Source organism: Oxyura jamaicensis, chromosome 4 (genome assembly GCF_011077185.1).
Source record: "Oxyura jamaicensis isolate SHBP4307 breed ruddy duck chromosome 4, BPBGC_Ojam_1.0, whole genome shotgun sequence".
NCBI classification, from domain to species: domain Eukaryota; kingdom Metazoa; phylum Chordata; class Aves; order Anseriformes; family Anatidae; genus Oxyura; species Oxyura jamaicensis.
Window position 1 is genome coordinate 93,381,599 of NC_048896.1, and position 20,285 is coordinate 93,401,883.

Here is a 20,285-nt window from a genome sequence, read left to right on the forward strand (position 1 = left end):
ATCGGGCTGTTCGCTCCGCTGCTTTACGCACAAAGGCCGGCCGCTCCGGCTGATGCGTCTGGAGCGCTTGGGCCATCTGCAGCGAGAAATGAGACGCTCGTTTGGCCCCGAGCCCGGGAAAAAAACAACGAGCCTTTGCCTCGGATAACTCGGGGAGGGAAGAGTGCATAGCCCCTGACAGAAGGAACGCTCGGGGGCAACGTGGAAGGAACCCAAAACGTGCGAGTTGAGGTATTTAAAATTAAACAAACAAAAAGGGAACGTGCCATGTGGAAGGAAGGGTCTGCGCAAGGTCCTCTCCGCGGCCACGCTCCTGCTTTCTCACCCCGGCTCTCCGCAGACCCTTCAGCCCAGCGTGGCGCGGATTTTCCCGGTGGCTGCTCAGCCTGCGCTGCCGGCGAGCTGCTGGGTGAGGTGCTGGCCCCGAGAGGTTTTGTGCTCGGCCGCTTCGTGGTGCCCGCGGAAAGCAGCATCCGAGTCCAGCGGGTATTTTATTTACAGAGGGAATTTCCCCCGGCGTTCTCTCCGGCTGGCGCTTCTGTTTATTTTTGTTTCCTCTAACCCGTGCCTCGCGCCGACGGCTCTGCCCCGTCAGACTTTGCCTCGGGAGCGGCCGCCTCGTGGCATCGCGGCGGGGTCGGCTCAGCCCTCGCCCGGCCCGGGAGTTTCGGGGTGAGAAATCCGAGGCCGGAGACGACCCGCTTGGAAAAGCAAGGAAAGGAAACCAAACCCTTAAGCTCTTACCAATTAACGAACGTCTCGCAAACGAGACATCGACAGGAGGAATGGCAGCCGTGGGAGGCAGGTGGCGAGGCGAGGCCAGCTCCGGAGGTCGGAGATGCCCCCGTGGGCGCGCTGCTGCCTTGCTCACGCCGGGAGGCTCGGCTGAAAACGTGAGCTGACCCAAAAAGCCCTCGATTTAACCGAGGTGCTTCCAGAGGATGGACAAGCCGCCGCGGTGGCGGTGCCGGCGTCCCGATCCGCATCTCGCCATGCCCCAAACCCCGCACCGGCACCCAGCAAGTCGCCGCCGCGGGCTTAAATTAGCTGGGAGCAGCTGGGGCGGCGCGGGCAGGGGCTGCGAGGGCTCAGGTTGCTCCTGCGCCGCCGCCGCCTCGGCTAAAACTGGATCGAGGCCTCGGGAAAGGAGCGGGACGGGGGCTGCGCCCGGCAGGGGATGCACCGAGGGAGCGTGGGGCAGCTTGGGGTGTTTCAGCATTACGGACGATTCCTCCCTCGGATGGTTTAAAGGTCGCTGTTGGGTTTTTTTTGGAGCCTTTTTGGGTTATTTCGCAGCTGTCGCTGATAAAATACCCGCAGCGAGCTCGCTGCGTCGAGGAAACCGGAGCTGGAAGGGCTCGTTCCTCTGCTCGCTTCAACTCGGGGGCTGCGAACGCGGTGAGGAGACGAGCACAACTTTTTTTTTTTTCGGGTTTTAATTCCCGCGGGGGGTTAGCCGTGCAGGATTTACGCCGCGCAGAGCCCCCGGAGGAAACGGCGCCAGGTTCCCAAGCGGAGAGAGAAACCGAAAGCGCCGCGCCGACCTTGCCCCGTTATCGCTTCTCGGACCTAGCGGCTCGTTTTCCCGGCTTCCCAGCTGGGGAGGGCTTTTGGGGAGAAAAAAAAAAAGAAAAGGGTGAGGCAGGAGCTGGAGCCTGGTGCTGGGAGGCAGAGCTCGGCTCGTCCATCGACCCCTTTCCAACCCGGAGGGAATCCCGGCAGGTAAGAGGGCTGGGGAGCCCAGCAGCCCGTCCCGATTGATTTTGGGGAGCCAGAGCTCATCCTAGCTGCTGCCAAGAGCAATAAATCCACCCGAGCATCTTCCCTTCCTCCCCCCAGCCCCGAGCAGGCCCTTCCTGCCCGCAGCCCGCCCGGAATTACAGCGCTGCCGTAGCGTAAGGATCGAATTAAACTCGCGGAGCTCTTTCGCAAACCAGCAAATATTTCTGCCTGCCTTTTAGAAGACTCATTTTTTCCATTGTTCCGCGTGAAACCCTCGCCGGGGCTCGGCTTCCCCCCCCCGGGGGGTGATTTCCTGGCGGATGGGTTATTAACGCAGCTGCGTTTTGGGGGCTTATTTATTTATTTCTCCCTTTTGTGAGCCGCTCAGCTGAGCGGGGCCGCGCAGCGCCGGGGGCGAACAAAAGCAGAGCCCCGCGAGCAGCTCGCTCTGCGCCGGCGCCTGAAATAAAAGAGGGGGGGTCCTGGTTGAAACTGGGGGCGAAACGGTGCAGCTTTCTTCGGGGCTTGGGCTTGTTTTGGTGGTTTTCTTTGGGGTTTTTGCGTTTTCTCTCGGTTTTGGTGGGAGTTGAAAGTGGGAAGTTTGCTTTCTGTGCGCCAAAGGTTCGCGCGGAGCCTTCTCCCTGCTCTCAAAGCCTCCCTCCCGCTTTGATTTCTTTCACCTCTTGATGCTTCTCTTCCGAGCGAGCAGGTACGACCCCAGAGCGAACCCTCCCGAAGCAGGCGGCTGGTTTTTATCACAGGAAAGCCCGTGCCTCGCTTCGTTCCCCAGATCAAATCAGCTCTCCTCCCGCTGACCCGTGCTCGCTGCGGACCCCCTCGCCCCTTCTCCTCGCCGCGCTCCGCTTTGGGGGTACGTCCGCCTGAAAACTTCTCAGCTTTACTCCCAGTAACTCTAATCCCTTTCAATGAGATCAACGGATTAACGTCGTATAAAACCGGAGGATTAGCTTGAGCCATTTTTTTCTCCCCCCCCCCCTTCCTTTCTGTGCAGCGTCACGCCGGAGTTGTAAAAGGGACCCGCTCGCTGCTGCTCCCGGAGTGTGAGGAGCCGAACCGATTTATGGGATCTGGGGCCGATCCAAGAGTTTAAAGCAGTGTCTTAACCCTCCCCCGTGTTCTCTGCGGAGTTTTGTGCACTGTCAGGGGTTTTTTTTCGGCGCGCTTTGCCTCGTCGGTCAGCAGTTGGGTTGGAGGTGCGTGGCTCGGATGATTTGCGGCTCCTGGTCAGGTAAGCACGGAGCTGGCCTGAAAGGTTTCCTGGCAGGAGATCTGCCAAATCGCCTGCTGAGCTACCTCCACGAGCAGTTCCTGGAGACAGCGCTACCCCTGGAAGCGGTGTTATTTCCCCAAGTACCGTTATTTATTAACCTTCCTCCCTCGGAGTGATCCCAGGGGGCTCGGGCTGCGCGGGGTCTTCGTCGGGATGCGACCTCCAGCCCGATTGTTCCCAGCCCCCGAGGAAAACCCGTGCCCACGTTGTGGGTTTTTTTTTTGTGACATCCCCGCTTGCCGGCGCTGCCTCCCGGCTCTGCCAGGAATGCCTGGCCGCAGCCCAGCGCGCCCTGAGACGCGCACAAAAAGGCCAGCTCCTAATTACCGCCGTGCTAACGAGGCCGCGGCGCCCTCATTGAAATGCGCCGGCAGCCGCCGCTCCGTTCGCCCTGGGAATTGGGACGGGATTTAACGCCGAGCCCCGCGATGCCGTGGGGTGCCGAGGGGAGGATCCGGGGTCTCCCCTCTCGTTCTAAAGGCCGCGGTGCGCTGCGATTCGACCTCCGGGCTCTCTCCAAGCGCCTTCAGCTCGCGGCGAGAGCTTACGCAGAGAGCTGCCGGGCATCATGCGCTCCCCTGACCTTTGGAGAGACACTCGATGCAGCCCGCGCGCTCGTTGCTAAGCCAGGTCGTTAGCGCCAGCAATATATTTTGCCTTCTAGTAGACGATTCAGCAGCCAGGAATCTGTAGAGATCTGCTGTGGGCCTGTCTCGGGGAGGGGGATGGTTTCGGCCCGGCTGCCTGAAGGAGGTCCCGGTAGCCTTGAAGCTTTGGTTTGGGTTTGTTTTCAACGAGTTCTGCATCACCGTCGCGGCCTTAGCTTGGGTTTTTGCTTATTCGGGGCTAAATTTCTGACAAATTTTAGCCCTCCAGCCCTCGAGCAAGTGGGGAGTCGGGGTAGGCGATGCTCGAGATTTGCCCGTTGCCTGCCCGTCGCCTCCCAGGTCCCAACACCCTTACCCTGAATTTTGCGGTCCCTTGACGTTCTCTGTCCCGCTAAGGTCAGGCCATGGGGAGAGCTTTCTGGCTGCAGAAAATGTCATTTTTAAACCGTTTCTGTGCCAAACAGCTTGCCGGGCGTGAGCACCGTGTGTCAGGAGGGGTCTCTTCTGCCAGCTCAAGTCTTCCCGGGAGCCTGAGGACTTTCTGGAGGAGGGAAGGAAGGAAGGAAAGCGCGCTCCTGAAAGTGTCCGCTCCTCACGTAAGTCAGGAAAATACGGATAATTGACCTAATTAACGCCTGCAGCTCTGAGATCAAGCCTCCTTTCTCCTCTTGGACACAGACCAGGAGAGGGACAGCAGCGCTCAGCGTCCTTGGAGATGGAGAGACCCACGTGTGTTGTTCCTACACACGTTTCTCCGTGGGGCACCCTGCTTGGCCAGGCACTCCGGGAGCAGAGAGGTGATTCTCCTGGCTCCTGCTGACCTCTGAGGCCTTTGCCCACCTTGCAGGGCCGTGGAGGTGAAGCACTTTGTGCCCCCGGCTCTTATTTTTTTGCTGGGTTTTAAAGCGCTGCAAAGCCCCCGGTCGCTGTGAGCGGAGCAGAACGAGTGGGGGGAAAAATATTCCCCCAAACCCAGCGCTTTTGTTCAACCCAGAGGACGGGCGGGCCCACCACGGAGCTCCTTTTTTTTCCTCTAAGCATTAGGAAAAATATCAGATGACAGTGACACGGTGGTGGGGTGAATTCCCAGCAGGCTGAGGCTTGGCTTTGGGGTTGCCTGGGTTTTCCTGAAGGGTTTGTAATGCTGTCAGCAGCTCACAACGCGGAAACAGAGGGGCTTTCGGGGCGGCTCTTCCACGGGATTTCGTGGAGGTTTTGGGTTTGGTGTCCAGCTTTTGGTTCTGCATCGAGCTACCTGTTCTTCTTACGCTTCTTGTCTATCTAGTAAAAATGAAGAGAAAGGGCCCGCAGAGGGCACTCCCAAGGACCCAAATCCGGGGTCTGGGCTCGGAGGGAGCAGAAGGCAGCAGCATAAAGAGGAATTCTTCCCTCCCAGGCCTCACGCTGCTTTTCCACCGCGAGGCTTTGCGGCCATCTGGATCCCCTTTCAGATGATGCCCCCAAAAAAATCCATAACCTAGCAACCTCGGGTAGTTGAAACGAGCGCATTCTTCCCTCCCGCATCCCAAATTGCCCTTGGCTCGGCTCGCCGCCTTCCTCGGGCTGCCGCCAGCAGCTGCGCTCCCCGTGTCCCCGGAGCGGGGTGCTGCCTCCTGGAGCACTCTGCAGGGATTATTGATCCCCGCACTGCCTTTTTTTTTTTTTTTCTTTTTCCATTAAAGGAGCTTAGGGAGCAGGGCCGAAGGGATTTCGGGTGGTCGTATCGCCCATCTGCTTGGCGATATAAAAGAGCGGAGAAGGCCGGTTGCTTTTTAGTTTGCTTTTGTTCAGCCTGCTGAGGGTGACTCGATCAAAGCGTGATTTTTTTTTTCCCCAAGTTGGGATATTTTGGGAGCCCCCTTAGCACCCCCCAGCTCTCCTTGTCCGGATGGCAGTTCCCTGGGTTATCCGGGCGTTGAGCACCGGGTTTGGCCTGGCGGGGCTTGCGGGGAGCCCGTTAATTGGGGGCAAACCTCCCTAAATCGGGACTTTGGCACCTGATGGGATGCGGTAGGGGCTGGTGCTGTGGGGGCAGCGGGGACAGGTCCCATGGGGTCCCAGGGGATGCCACATTTCACAGCCAGGAGGACGGACGGGGTCGGGACACGAGGAGGCAGCGGCGCATCCTTTCCCTTCCCGCCGCGCTGTCGGGAGGAAAAGTGAGCTCAGCGGGTCGTGACATCGCAGCTGGGACGGAGCCACGGGCCGGGAAAAGGGGAGGAAAAAAAAAACCCACAGGGCCAAAGGGAAAAAAATTCCTCCAGCATTATCTCATCGCCGAGAAGCCCGGCGAACCTCGCTCGGGCAGCTCGCGGCCGCGGTTCAAAGCGAGCAGCGTCCGGCTCCGCTTCAGCCTCCTGAAGATGTTCTTACAGCCACGGATCCCGCGGCTGCTCCTCCAGCTTCCTGCGGCTTTCCCGAAACTTGCTGCCTTGCCCGCAGTTCCCAGAAAAGCTGTGCCGGGCGGGATGACCCCGTAGCTGCTTTCCATTCCTCGTTCCTGCTGCTGCGATACACGGGGAGCCCCAGTCTCCGCTTCCCTGCTGGCTTAGGCTGAATCAAAAAGCACCAGCGATTTTTTTTTTTCCTTTTATTTATTTTACCTCTTTTTTTTTTGCCTGGATCTTGCAAAATCAGCCCTGAGCAAGCCTCTTGTTTGCCTCGCTGACGGCACTCGGCTCTAACCTCGCGCTGGGAACTGCAGCTGACCTCATTCCTGCGTCTCTCCGGCAGTAGCGAAAACGCTTTTCCTTCTCAAGATGCGCCTCGGGACGGAGGTGACGGGGCTGCTTCTCCACTAAGCTGACCCTCCAGGATCCAGAATACCGCAGCGGTACTGGTGGCACTGCCAGGTTGTTCATTTCTTCTTTTATTTGAAGACTTTTCATCCTGGCTGCTGATGGCTTCGCCGGGAGCCGCGCTTCCAGCTCGCTCTTTCCCCGCCAGTGGCCGAAGGGGTTAAATTTCTGTCTTTGGTGTCGTCCAGCCAGGGAGCGAGGCCAGGGAATTTTGGTTCCCATTCAAAAAGCATCCAGCTCCCTCTTGGAGGGAGGGGAAAGGGCTCAGAGGTCTGAACCGGGCAGCATCCTCCTGGGCAGGCTTTGCTGGAAACTCACGGTGCGATGGACGGGCGGCCTGAAAGGTGCTGGGTGTGGCCGTGCTGGCACAGGCACGTTTAGAGTGAGATAAATCATGCCAGGAGAGGTTTTAGGGCACCAGCATGGGGGTTTGCAAACCCCGTCCCGTGCACCTAGCTGCCCCTGGTCCCTGCGTGGAGCATCCTGCTTCCGTGGGGAGGAATTCCTGACCTGTGATCCGCCTGTTCCATCGGGTCCTTCTGCTCTCCAAACTCCTGCTGTTCCCCGTTCTGCTTTCCATGGGCTCTGCTGGGTCTGGGGGGCTGGCACGGCTTTCGTCACCCCCTCGGCGATGGCTCTGCTCGCTCCCACGTGCGGTGAGCCCTTGGGTGCCCTGGCGGGGACTGCTCCGTGTTGGGGTTCACCGGAATTCACCCACGTGTCGCGGCTTCCCCCGCCGGGCTGCTTTTCCGAGTAGCTGCCGGTTCCAAAGTGCCCAGAAAAAGCTTTTTAATTATTTTTTTGGAATTTATCCCACCAGACAGACACGTCGAGTCCCATTTACGGCGGGGATTTATTGCGGGGAAGCAAACCTCTCCTCGCAGCCGACCCTGACGTCGGGCATCTCAGCGTTTCGCGTTCGGAGCCGCTCTCGGTTTAACTTCCAGCCGAGTTAATCGCCAGGCTTTTGGTTCAACCCGTCCAAAACGCGTCGTGGGCTTGCGTAAAAGCCTTTGAAACTCGAGAGGCGGCTCAAAACCCTTCCCGCAGATAAAACATCTCGGCTTGGAGATGGGCCAAGGCCACTGTTTGCTCTTGCCGAGATCGCTGCTTCCAGCGAGCCGGGGGAACCTGCGCAGCCCTCAGCTTTTTGGGGGGGTTTGTTTCCAAACCCTGTGGGTCCTGGAGGCGAGGCAGCAGGTTTGGTTTGCCCGGCCCGTAGGAGGCTGCACCGGCTCCGAGCACCCCTTCACCCAGGGCGGCTCTGTCCCAGTGCCCAGAAGTTAGGGGCTTGGGGTCAGTTGCGATTTGGGACGGGTTTGGGTTGGATTCGGATCCCCGGGAGGAAGCTGTCCAAAAACCATCAAGTAAATCCCTCGGGGGGGAAAAAAAATGTTCCATATTTATGGCTTGTGGAAATTCCCAGGCGATGGGGCACGTTCCTCAATTCCCCCTACAAACGAAGGGGTCTGGGGAAACTTTTCCTTGTGCCTGCTGCCCGGAGCCAGCAGACGCGCCGCCTCCAGCCCCAAAACCAAGCCCTTGGCCTGGGCTGAACGTAGCTGTGATGCTCAGAGCTTCTCAACAGCGGCGTAAATAAATAACGGCGACAAAAACCCACCCGGGCAGCCCCTCGGAATGAGCAAAAACCGGAGGATTGTCGGGAAGCAGCGAGGGTGAGGTCGCCGCGGCGCTCCCGGTGCCACCCGGTGCCCCGCTTTCTCTCCGTGCAGCAGGATAATCGCCTCCTGGCTTCCTCCCTTGGAGGCCCCCTGATGAAAGCTGCGTGGAAGAGGTCGGCCGTGCTTGTTCAGCTCGTTAAGCGCTTGCTGTTATTATACCAAGGATTAATTTGGCTGCGTGGCTTCTTCGGGTTTGCCTTTAACTGCCCGACTTGTAATCAGAGGGCGCAGCGAGCAGGGGGAGGCCTGCGGGACCTGCAGCGCTTCCTCTCCTGCCTCCCCCGCTCTTTAACCTCGCGTTAACCATCAGGCGGGTTTAATTAAAGCTGTTAATTAAATCCTGCAGGGACGGAGGGGACACGCGGAGGCCGGGTCCTCCCCGTCCCCGCAGCTGCGTGCGGGCCGGCATCTCCTGCAGGGAGTTTTGGGGTTTCCTGCGGGATCCCTCCCTGCGTCCCTGTGCGCAGCCCTGTCATGAGGACACCGCCGTGCCTTTTAATTTCTGCGGGGCCTTCAGCACGTATCCTCCGTGCCGCAGCCTGGGGAAATCCGACTTTCTCTCCTTGGCTTTCATCTAGGCGGCCGGCTTTGCACTGAGGTGGCTTTTATCTGCTTCCCTCCCCCTGGCCCGCGGGACTCTCAGCGGGACTTCCCCACTTTGGGGTCGCTTTGCTTTTTCCCCCGGGTTTGTCTTCCACCAGCAGACCTATTTCTGCCGCAGCGGGCGGTCAGGCACCTTTTTATAACCTGGCCTCGAGGTCCTGCTGGGTTCAGGTCACGATTTCAGACCTTCAGCCAGCCCCACATGGGGGCTGGGGACCCACGGGCACGGCCTGAAGGCTTTTGTTCTGCCTCAGAAAGCTCCCGGCCTTCTTTACAGCTCCTTTTTATTTCTTTTGGCAGCGCTCTCGTAAATCTGAAGCGAATTAAAACACAGTTCCTCCCCCACCACGCTCCCCACCCCCCAAAAAAAGATAAATAAAACACAAACCAAAAGCTTGGCTCCTTAAAATCATCCCATTTCGGTCTTTTTCAAGTTAACAGTTTCCTGGATCCTGGGCAGGCTGCTTGGATGTGCTCGGCACGGGTCTGCTGCACGTGCACCTCTGGGATCGTCCCCAGGAGAATGAGCCCCTGCCGTAGGGTCGCGGCCACCTCGGGCACGTCGTTTTTGGGGCAAAATAACCAGCCAAAAGGCCGCGGTGGGCGGCACGGAGCTCGGGACTGCTCGTTTCCCTCGGGGCTCTCGGGCAGCCGTGGCGGTTTGTAGCTGCGGTCTGGTGGAGCAGCTGGATGTGGCCGTCGGGAATTCGTGGCTGGAGGAGATCCGAGGCCCTAAATCCGAGGCCCTGAATCCAGGGCCCTAAATCCGAGGCCCTAAATCCAGGGCCCTAAATCCGAGGCCCTAAATCCAAGGAGCATCTGAGGACCAGTGCATCTCTGCTGATGGTCTCGGTGCACCGCAGCATCGGCTGCTCCGGGAGCTGAACCGAAGCCCACAGGCCTGGCTCAGTTAGGAGAGCGCAGCGACTTGGAGGAGCTACGAAGGAAGAGGATCGGTCCCGTGCTGGTTGGTTTTGGTGGTTCTTCTCCAAAATTGGAGAATCCTCCCATAGAGGATTTCCCATCCCCAGAACCCCAAAACCATGCTGCTGACCACGGCGGGCCCCGAGATGGGGACCTCAGCCGCTGACGTTCACGATGGGATGCCGCGGGCGCTGCTCCCGGCTCGCAGAACCGCTCCCTCCCCGGGTGGGGCAGCCGGCAAACCTGGAGCAATTCGGGACAGCCAAGGCAGCGGCTGGATCCAAAATAAAAAAAGGAGGGATCCAAAAGAAAGCAGAAGGAGGCTCACGGAGCGACACGGCGCGAGCACGACCGACGGGGGAGGCCCTGCACCGCCTGAAATCCCTTTGACCCAGCAAACGGCACGGGGATTAAAACCCGAAGCCAACCCCGCGCAACCACGCTAAGCTGCGCATTAACTGTGCCCGAGTCGGGAACAAAGGTTTGGGGGTGGTGTCGCCTTTTTTTTTTTTTTTTAATTATTTATTTGCAAAGCCAAAACCACCTGGGTGGAATTGAGCAAGCCTTGGTGCGTGCGGCTCTTGCAGCCTTCCCACTCGGGCCGGGAGCGTTGCTGAACACGTGCTCGGCTCTCCGGAGGCTTTAATCGAGTCCAGGCTTTACCAGAAATTGCCTCAAAAACTTGCAGCGGGGCCGAGGGAGCCGAAAGCGGCGGCGGAGGGGAGCTTCGGGCAGCGGGGATGCTGCCCGCGGCGTGGGGCGGGAGGTAACGCCGGGCCGGGAGGTGAGGACCGGGTGCCAGGCCCAGGTGAGGATGCGAGGTGGGGGCTGGAAGCCGCGGGCGAGGGGCTGGGTCTGCGTTTCGGGCTTCGTTTGCGTTTGGCCGAGGCTGCTGAGCTTGCTGCTGTCCCGGCGTCTCGCTGCCTGCCCAAAGCGGCGGGGCCTGATCCTGCGAGCGGGCCAGGTGCGGGACGTGAGAAGTGCTCCTGCACCAGGAAAACACCCCAAAAAAGGGGGTCCGAAGGAGGAAAAGATGCGCCAGGAGCGTTTGCTGCTGGGTTGGGTTTCTTTGCTGAAGCTTCCTGGGCTTAAACCCGGTTCCTTTAGGTGCCACAGCGCCGTGTCCCTGTGCTGATGGAGCTGTAAGAGCAGCAGCCAGCAGCACGGGTAATTTCAGGGATTATTTTCCTTCAGACACTGAATCCATCCTTGCTGGGAGCTCCCAAACCCTTCCCTGCAGCTTTGCAGCTCAGATCCGGGGCTTTTCATCGCCGCTCTCCCCGGCTATCCGCGGCCACCTCCCACGCTTTCAGCCCATCCTGCACAAAACCTGGAGCCGAAAAAAAAAAAACAAACCCTGCACCGGGGGGATTTTGTCATCCCTCGGTGAGTTAATTCCCCCAGAGCAGGGTGAGACTGCAGGTAGTTTCCCTGTTTGTTGTGCAGCTTGCTTGCACGCCGCCTCCCGTGGGCAGCAACTGATGAAAGGAAAACAAAACAGATTTATTTTTTTCTGAACTTCCTTCTCCGAGCTGGGGGGCGGGGGAACTTTGCGCCTGGCCGGAGCCGCCTTCGTGCAAGGCTGAGCGGCTCGGGAGCTGTGGAGCGGAAAGGAATGATGAGGAGCAGCAACAGATCCGTGCTTTGCGGTGATTATCGCGATGGTTGGGGTGCGAGGAGGGTTTATGCGGCGAGGCCGGGACAGCGGGCTGCTCTTCCACCCGATTCCGTAGTGCGCCTGCTTAAAAAGCGCTCGTTCGGGGTTATTGCCCAGTATCGGCGTCCCCCGCGCTGAATCATCGCACTCAGCTCACGGGGGGAGCTCCCACGCTGAAAGCATCCCCCCAGGGATCTGCACGTGAGGTTTGACCGGTCTCTGCCCGCGGGATTTGTTCCGCTCCCACCTTTGGGACGTGGACGTCAGCACCCAAGGGGCGCCGCGCCCTCCTCTTCCTCGCCTCCGCCTCCCCCCGGGGGGTAAAGCTGCGCAGACGGCGCTGGGAAACTCAAGCCAGGCTCTTTTGTGGCACCCGTCAGTCCCGGCGGCCCTGCCACCTGCCGCGGCGATGTCCTTGCCCTCCCCTCGGCTCCGATGCCCCCGTGGGAAGCTGTGCCTCGGATCCGGGGAGATCACCCTAAAGGGGCTGGTGCCGGAGGGCAGAATCTCTGCTGGAGGAGGAAACCGCGGCAGGGGAGGGGAGGAAAAGCTTCCCCTTCCAGCGTGCCTCTGGTCGCTTTGGGGCATTGCAATCTAATTAATTGGGGTTTCGGGTACAGGAGGACGTTGGGACTGGGGTGTTTTGGATGCAAATCCCCGCCTGGGGTTTAGCTTCAAGGACTGCCTGCGTCGGCAGGAGGGGAAATAGCTGGGCGAGGAGCACGTGGAGGGAGAAGGGGAATCCCAGGCACGGTTTAGCCTGCCCTGCTTTGTTTTCGGGGCGTCCTTCCTCCCTTCTTTAGGGCATCCCGTCCGGATGGAGCCTCACGTCCTCCTCTTCTCTCCCTTTCTTCGCAGCCTACCCATGAGCTCGGATTTCCAGCATTACAGTTTCAGGATGCCGAACATCGGGTTCCAGAACCTGCCTCTCAACATCTACATCGTGGTTTTCGGCACGGCCATCTTCGTCTTCATCCTCAGTTTACTCTTCTGCTGCTACCTGATCAGGTAAGAGCGGCGCCCCGGCTGTTCGCAGGAGGTGTCCCCGCACCTCTCTGACAGCTGGAATAGTTTATTAAGGAAAAAAAATAGAAAAAAAAAAAAAAAAGAATTAAAATCAGAAAAAGGATTTGCTCAGCCGTTAGCGTCGGACGCAACATGCGTCCCTCGCAGAGGAAACGGACGCGGAGCTCGTGCGGTGTGGACCCAACACGTCTGGGAACGAGCAGCTCCGAAGGGAATTGCGTTCCCGGCTCCAAACCCAGCAGATATTTCTTTCTGGGGGCACTCACACGGGCACGGAACTCGGTTGCTCAAGCAGGCTTTATGGTCCCTGCCCTCCGCTTAGCGTTTCGTCCACGGCTCGCTCTTTAATGGCTAACTCGGGCGCCGTGTGCTTAGGAAATGTTTAATGCCTGCCCCTTTCGTTACCGGACCCAAATCGCTTGGTCACTGGCGGGGATTAAGGGTGCGGAGCTGATCTGTTAATCTGAGCGACGGGGACGAGGTTGTTCCGCTTTGGGGCTTGCTTTAAGTGGTTCCTGGGCCACAGGGGGAGAGGCTTGGGCCACGAGCTGCGAGGCGAAGCTCCCGGAAGAAATAACAAGCGGTAACGTCTGGAGGATCAAGGCAGAAAACCTTTACATCTAGAAGTTGGAGGCGTGTTGGAAGAGAGAGGGTGAGGAACTGCTGCAAGAAGCCAGCGAGGGAAGTGACAAGCTCTCTGCCTCTTGCCGTCTTTAAATGAAGACAGAGTGCCTGGGGGGGAGAGGCGTTTGGCTGCCACCCCCTGGAGTAACGCCGTGCTGGTTACCGACCTCTGATAGACAGGAGCTTGGATTAGATCATCTAATGATCCCTTCAGAGCCCCAGCCTCAACTGAGACTCGATGAATCAAACCACCAGCCCCGGGATTTGCAAAGTGGATGCCCCGCACCCGGAGCAGCCCCAGATTTGGGGATTTAGCTGTGCCCTGCGCCCCTGGAGCACCCCCCTCCTAGGAATTCGCTGCAGAGCTGCGCTCCCAGACCTCACTTCGGGTTCAAAAGCGTGTAGATGCACGGAGCACCCCAACTGATTGCTCTGGGACGGGATCTCCTCGCTGCTCCCTGCTTTGCTGGTTAATCAGGAGCAGCGCTGGCACCTGGCAAGCAAAAACCCACCGGCCTGCTGCGGGGGGATCCGATACACAATGCAACACCCTGAGTCCGTGCTGAGTTCCTCCCCTTCCTGAGCCAGCCGCCGAAGCCCTCCTGGATTACCCCACGCATTCCTGACCCCTCCTGCGTTGGGATTTGAGGCTTTTAACAGAGGATCACATCTGGAGGCTGTGCAGGAGTGAGGAGTTCACTTGACAGTCGGGGCGATGCGGCGCGGGAGCATCCTCTGCAGCCCTCTTTGTGCGAGGCAGCCCAGCCGGGAGGCATCCCAAGCGTGGGAGAGCCAATATCTGGTGTATTTGCCCCAATCTCCGAGCTGACAGCACGGAATAAAGGATTGCTTGTGGGATCTGCCACCACCGTCCCCCCGTAGCCTCTCGTTTGGTGAGTCTCAAACCGCCCACCAGCTCCACGAGGCACGGTTATCAGGTCGGGAGCTGGGTCTCCTTCCCCTTCTGCCCCGAGCGGCGCCGCGTGGTCCCTCCTCTGGACGTGCCGTCTGCCAGGAATTCCTGCGGAGTCGCCGTGCTTGACACGGGATGGATGAAGCCCTGGCTCCAACGGGGACCCTCGCTTGCCAGCTCCCGGGGTCACGTTACGGCAGCTGCTCTGGGTCGGAGCGGGATCCATCCAGCCTGGGATCCTCTCCCTGCCTGCAGCCAAAGCCACGCACCTAGGGGACGTGTGGCTTCTTTCCGCAAGGCAGAGGCTTCCCCCCGTGCTGGGAGAGCTTTTTTCCCCCTCGTAGGTGGTCCCTGGCAGCCAGGCTTTGCTTTTCCCCATCTGCATTTCATAAGCACTTTCCCAGCCTCGGGGCTGGGTCGGTTTCACCCTTCTTGCTCCATACCCGCGCCTCTCCTGCTGCCTGCTCCATGTGCCCGCAGACCGCAGCCCCTTTTGGTTTCACCCCCAGCTTTTGGGGCACGCTGAGCACCAGGAAGCGATGGCTCCCCTCCGAACTGGGGCTCCGGAGCTCCCTCACGGGACCCCTGAGCAATATTTGCTGCATCGAGGTGTGGTTTTTAATGCCAGCAGTGTTCTGGGGCTGTTTTCAAGCCAAAAAAGAAAGGATAGGGATATATTTTTACATCGCTTTTATGACTTGCCGGCGCGGTGTGTGAAAGCTTTCGTCGGCCTTAACGCCGCCGGTGGTGCTCGCGCTGAAAACTAGGGAGTTCAGCAAAGGAAAGCCGTGGGAGTTCGGGGTGCTTCTGGACGGAGACGTCGTGGTTCCAGCTCCACAAAAAGCCCCAGCCTGAATTCAGCGGCTGCTGCCGGACTGCACCGTTTCACGGGGCCGTTCGCCTCCCTGAAATTAAAAATGAAAAACGAGGCGATGAGATCGGGAGGGGAGGGAAATGAGGTGCGCTCGGGGTGTTAGGGTAATCCTGCTATTTTGGCCTGCCCTCACTTCTCTCCCTCTCTTCGTTCCAGGCTCAGACATCAAGCACACAAAGAGCTTTACGCCTACAAGCAGGTGAGGCTCCGAACAGGCTGCGGCTCCCCCCGTACCGAGAGCCAAACGCGCGTAAAGGCTGCGGGTCTGTTGGAATAATCACCCTTTCAGGTTGCTGTTGAGCTTTCCTTTTCACCGGGAGGCTCCAGGTCTTTGAAGAGAGGCTGCTAACGCTCTGCCAAACCTCTTTCCCTGCTGATTTAGGGTTTTTTTTTGCCGGCTGGCCCCCCTGAGAGCATCTCTCACCCGCGTGTGGTGCTCTGCAGGTCTCAGCACTTCGGGGTCCGCTGCTGTCCGACCTGGATGCTGCCCTGCAGGTGCTTGGGTGCTTCCCCCTGGGCGAGCCCAGAGGCCACAAGAGCAATCAGCAGGAGTAAAAGGGTAGAAATATTATTTATTTAAAGATAAAACACCCTGAAAGCAAGAGTTTAAGCTGCCCGGTGAGAACCGGAGAGGCTTCCCCCAGCTGAACCCAAACAAGTCCCCGGAGAGTGGTTCCCGGGCGCTGGGGACGTCTCCACCCTCGGAGCACCTCCACTGGCGCTCCCCAAACCCTCGGCGATGTCGTGGTGGGAGCATCCAGCGCTCCTCCAGCAGCTGCAGCGTGGGCTGGAGCTGGCTGCAGGGTCAGCGCGGCCCCGTCCCAGGGAAGGCATCCAAGTCACCGTGGCCAACCCAGCTGCTTTCGGCAGCCACCCGCACGCAGGGGTTAAAATAAACTCCAGTTACCGCTGAAATAGCCCCTTTTCCCCAGGGTTTTGTAGCTTTTTCCACCTCCGACCTAGCATCCAGGCAGGAAACCTAACGAGGTGGAGCCGGGCTGGATGGGTGTCCCAGCACGGGGCTGTTCCCGGAGTGCAGCCCCCTCCGGGCGCTCAGCTCGGGGACCTCCCGGGGTTTGTCCTCGGATCTTTTTTTTTTGTGCAAACACCGCTTTTCGCCCTGTCCTCCCACAGGGGTGACACTGGGTGCGTGCAGGCTGTAGGTGGGGTACCAGAGGCTCCCGGGGAGCGCCACGCGCACAGACAGCTGTCACAGCACGGGCACGTTCGTGGTTCTCTATTTATTTATTAGTGTTGCTAGTAGTGGGCAGGACTGGCCCAGTTTTTAGCGTATTTTTAGAACTGAGGTTGAACTTTAAGCGGGCTCTTTCTGCTCGCGCTGTGCCCTGTAAAACCTCAGCCCATTTCTGTGCTGGCGTCTGCTGCCCGGGCGCCGCGCGCAGCCCCAGCTGGTGCCCGAAAGCGGAGGATTTTTGTGCGCTGGGAGGGTAAATGCCACAGAAAGGGGCTGCACGTGGGAAATTGGGTTTATGGGGGTCTGAGTGGCTGTAAAACTGCAGGAGCCGTGTCCTGACCCCGTCTCTGTGTTGCAGGTTATCCTCAAGGAGAAGGTGAAAGAGCTGAACCTCCACGAGGTGAGTGTCTGCGGGGCTCTGCTTCCCGGGGCAGGGGAACGCGCTGGGTTTTCATCCCCGGCAGCGCTGGCAGCTCCCTCCGTCCCTTGCCACCCCCTGGCTGCGAGGACCCGGTGCCAAACCCTTCCGTGTGCCTGGCCGCGCAGCCACCAGCCTGCAGCCTCACTGCACCTCCTTGTGCTCGCTCCCCGATGCTGCTCCTCGTCCTCGGCGTGTCCGACCGCTCGCTAACACAGCTGCCACGGGCACAGCTGCAGAGGGGCTGCATCGAGCCAGCCCCAGCCTCCTCCCGGAGACCGTTTCCTTTTTACGCACCGTTATTTTCATGCGCTATTCATTTTCCTACATCATCATTTTTAGGTAACCGTTGTTTTCATGCAGTTGTCTTCATGCATTTTCACACATTGTTATTTTGCACATTTTCACGTATTTTTATGCGTTGGTTTTATTCATTTTCATGTACTTTTATGCATTTTCATGCATTTTTGTCTTCATGCAGTGTCATCTTCACGCACTTTTCCGTGCGTTGTTGTTTCTCATGCCGGTTTTTCCCACGCATCGTCCCTTTGGTGCATTTTTTCAGGCATTGCTGTGGTTTTCATGCACCCCACAGCAAGGAGCCGTGGCTGGCGGAGGCCAGCTGCGGGCTGCTTGGGCGTGTCAGGAATTAAAAGCCCCGTTTCCATCCCAAAATCTGGGGGTTCTTCCCAGATTGCAGCAGCTGGGGGGGGGGACGAAATCACGAGACGTGCTGGCTGCAGCGGTGCCCCCTGCCTGCACGGCTGCGTGTCAGCGAGCTATGAGGATCCCAGCTGGCGCTGCCCAGGGGAAACGCCTCTGGAAGGGACGACGTTTCCCTAATCCCCCTTTTTCCGACCTCGCCCACCTGGTTTCAACCTGCAGCTTTCAGACGCGTTTGGCGTTCGCTCTCCCCAGCTTCCCGGGGGCTGCTCGACGGATGAATGTTCTGATTTACAGCCCGGATTGAGCCGGGCCGGGCTGGGCTTTATTTATGACACCACTGCTGCCTGCTCCGTGCAGCCTCGTTAGGAGCTGCTGCTTTCCCTCCTCTCGCGGCGGGAGGAGGAGCGGGCTGCCCGTGTTCCTGCTCCCTGTCATTTCCCGGGCCAGCTGGAGATCCCGCTGGGAAGGATGCGGGAGAGCGGAGCAGCTCCAAACACCACGCTCTGCCCAGGGACTTGGGGAAGGCTGGGAGGGTTTTGCTCAGGCTCCTTCCGAAATATCCCATTTTGGGTAAAAAAACGGGATATTGGGGTTTTGCAGCAGCAGCTGCCAGGGTTCACCGGGAGGGAAAATCCCTGCTGGGCTCCTCATCGCTTGCCCAGCTCCGTTTGTTTTTTCCTTTTTCCCATGACGCCGCCTCTCCGAGGGCTTCACGGGGTCCAGAAGGTGCTTGGTCCTTGGTGGATGACCCGATGAAACCCACCAGGCTGTGCAAAGAAAGCTGGGGAGGGTTGGAAGTTTCCAGGGGCAGCGCTTCCCCCGCAGCCTCCTGCGATGTTTGTGGATAAAGCAGGCGGGGAGCCGCTGCCCGGTCCAGAGGCTGCCAACCCCCAGCAATTAGAGCCCGGATTGAAAGGCAGATTGGGCTTTAAACTTGGTTTGATTGCTGTTTAAATGAACGTTATCAGCTTAATGACCGCAGGAGCTGGAGGATTTACCTCCGGGAGGGCTGCAGCCCTGGGGCTGTGCAAAGCTGCGCTAAGCCGGGCTCTGTCCCGCAGCCAAGCCAAGCCCTGCCCAGCACCGCTGCTCGTGGCAGAGCTCAGACAGGAGCCAAATTCCCCTTTTTTTTCCCCAATCAAAGGCAGCGGTGAGGTGAGCACCGGGGAGAGGACAGAAATGTGCACCAGGAGCCAGGAAACGCTTACTGGGAGTTTTTCTGGGGGGAGCGTTTCCCCAGGTTTAGAGTCATGCTTGTATTTTTGTGTTTGAAAACGCTGACCGTGCCGGTGACCTGCTCGTCTTTCAGATCTGCGCCGTCTGCTTGGAGGAGTTCAAGCCCAAGGACGAGCTGGGGATCTGTCCGTGCAAACATGCCTTCCACAGAAAGTAAGTGGGGGGCGACGGGAGCCAGGGGCCGGGTTCTTTGCACGCCTCTGGTCCGAGGCAGGACGCGATGGGCAGCCCCTGAATCACGCAGCGGGTGCTGCATAGCCTGTCCCGGCCTTTAGAGAGCAAACAACTGGCATCTCCCCTTCAATCAGCTTTTATTTACGGCATTAAGCGGTGCCGGTTACCAAACCTACAGCTCCGTGGCTCCAGGATCGGTGCCAGGCTGTTCTCCCAAGCCGCCTGGGAGCCTGGAAAGCGGCCCCAGATCCACCTGCGTCTACAGCTCCTGGGTGGCTGCCGAGCTCCCCCTGAGCTGGGCAGGGAGGCGAGGGATGGAAAAGCCCCTGCCTGGGGCGCTGCGATTTTCGAAGGCCTTGCAAGAGGCAGCGAAGCGGAGGCGCCGGCACGGCAGAGCCCGAGCCAAGCATCGGCAGCTGGGGAGGGAGAGAAGTCGCTCGCAGCCGCCGCGGCACGGCGCCGGGGGTGCCAAAGCCAAAAAGCCTCATTCACGTGGAAAGCATCTCTTAAATTCCTCCGTGAGTGCTAGGGGATGGCTCCGGATAAGTTGAGCTCGCTGTGACGCTCCTTTCCGCCTTGCTGCGGTGGGAGAAACAGAGGAGAACCAAAAAGCCTCCCATGTCCCCCCGTCCAGCAAGGGGAAAGGAAGGGCAAATCAGGAAAAGCCCCTTAGCAGATGTCTCTGAGCGTTTGGAGGAGCAAAGGTCCAGCGTAACGCTTCAGTTCCGTTTGTTTGTATTTTATGTACATTTTTATACATCCAGAGCCCCCCCGACGGTGAGTTAATTGCGCTGGTGATGCTGCAGGGAGGTGGAAACGGCCCAGCCTCGTCACAGCACGGGCAGCACTGATTCGGGGTGCTCTTCCCTTTTTCTTTCCCCCCCCCAGGTGCCTCATCAAATGGCTGGAGGTGCGGAAAGTGTGCCCGCTCTGCAACATGCCGGTGCTGCAGCTGGCCCAGCTGCACAGCAAGCAGGACCCCGGCCCCCCCCCAGGGCCCCCTCCCGGGCGCGGAGAACCTCGTATAGCTCCGCGCCCGCACGGACTTGCCCCGGCGCTGAGTGGGGGGGCCCCGGGCACCCGGAGATGACAACCAAAGCACTACGGCACCAGCACGGAGCGAGGGCCGGGGACGGCGGATGGACGGCCGGCCGGCCGGGGAGCTGAGAGCACTTTAGGAGAAGCGTGTCCCCCCCTCGTCCCACGCTGGTCCTCGGAACGAGGTTTTTTTTTTTCCTCCCCGGGATCCCGGAGCTGGGGGAGAGGGGGAGAGCCTCGCCTCGACGCCCGTCCCACAGCTGGTGCCCGCACGCGGTGCCACGTGCCCGGCTCCTGCCCCCATCCGGAGCATCGCAGCCCACATCCACCGCGGGTTCGGTGGCATCCGAGGGGGGATTTCTTTCTTTTTCCCCTTCCGGGGGGGGGGGGTTACATGGGTGCAGCCCCACCTCGGTGCTGCGTTTCGTGCTCTCTCTGCCCCCCAGGGCTTTGTGCCGGGATCCCCGAAGGGCTGAGCGGGGCAGGGGGCCGTGTACCCCCCCCGGGGACGCACGGGCAGCCGGGTCGGGGCCCCGCTGCGCTCCGGTTTACGCAGCGGTGCGCCGTGGGCTACCTCAGGGCTTCCTAAAACCCCTTCCACGGGCGAGCCCCTGGTGTGAATGCCTCTCCCACCAGCTTGGCTAAACCACCGCCGCCTCCAGCCCTCCGCACGGGCTTGGTGGAGCCAGGGGAGGGGGGACAAAAATCCTGCCCTTTCCGCCCGCTCTCAGCCCCAGGGGGCTCGGGGGGGCTCCAGGTGCCAATCGCGGTGCCAAAACCCCCCAACCCAAGCAGCCCGCGGGGCGCAAGCTGCTGAGGGGGGGCCGTGCCACCCC

The 20,285-nt window shown here is 59.6% G+C and overlaps 1 protein-coding gene across 1 annotated transcript; it reads left to right on the plus strand.

Annotated features, from left to right (window-relative positions):
* Positions 1–1,592: 1,592 nt before the first annotated feature.
* RNF24 (ring finger protein 24) lies at positions 1,593–19,552 on the plus strand. Its single transcript, XM_035325750.1, is given in 7 exon segments — positions 1,593–1,722; positions 12,144–12,293; positions 14,879–14,921; positions 16,276–16,317; positions 18,311–18,390; positions 19,300–19,396; positions 19,398–19,552. Coding segments are annotated over 6 exon segments (447 nt in total). The 5' UTR covers positions 1,593–1,722; positions 12,144–12,150; the 3' UTR covers positions 19,440–19,552.
* Positions 19,553–20,285: the final 733 nt, after the last annotated feature.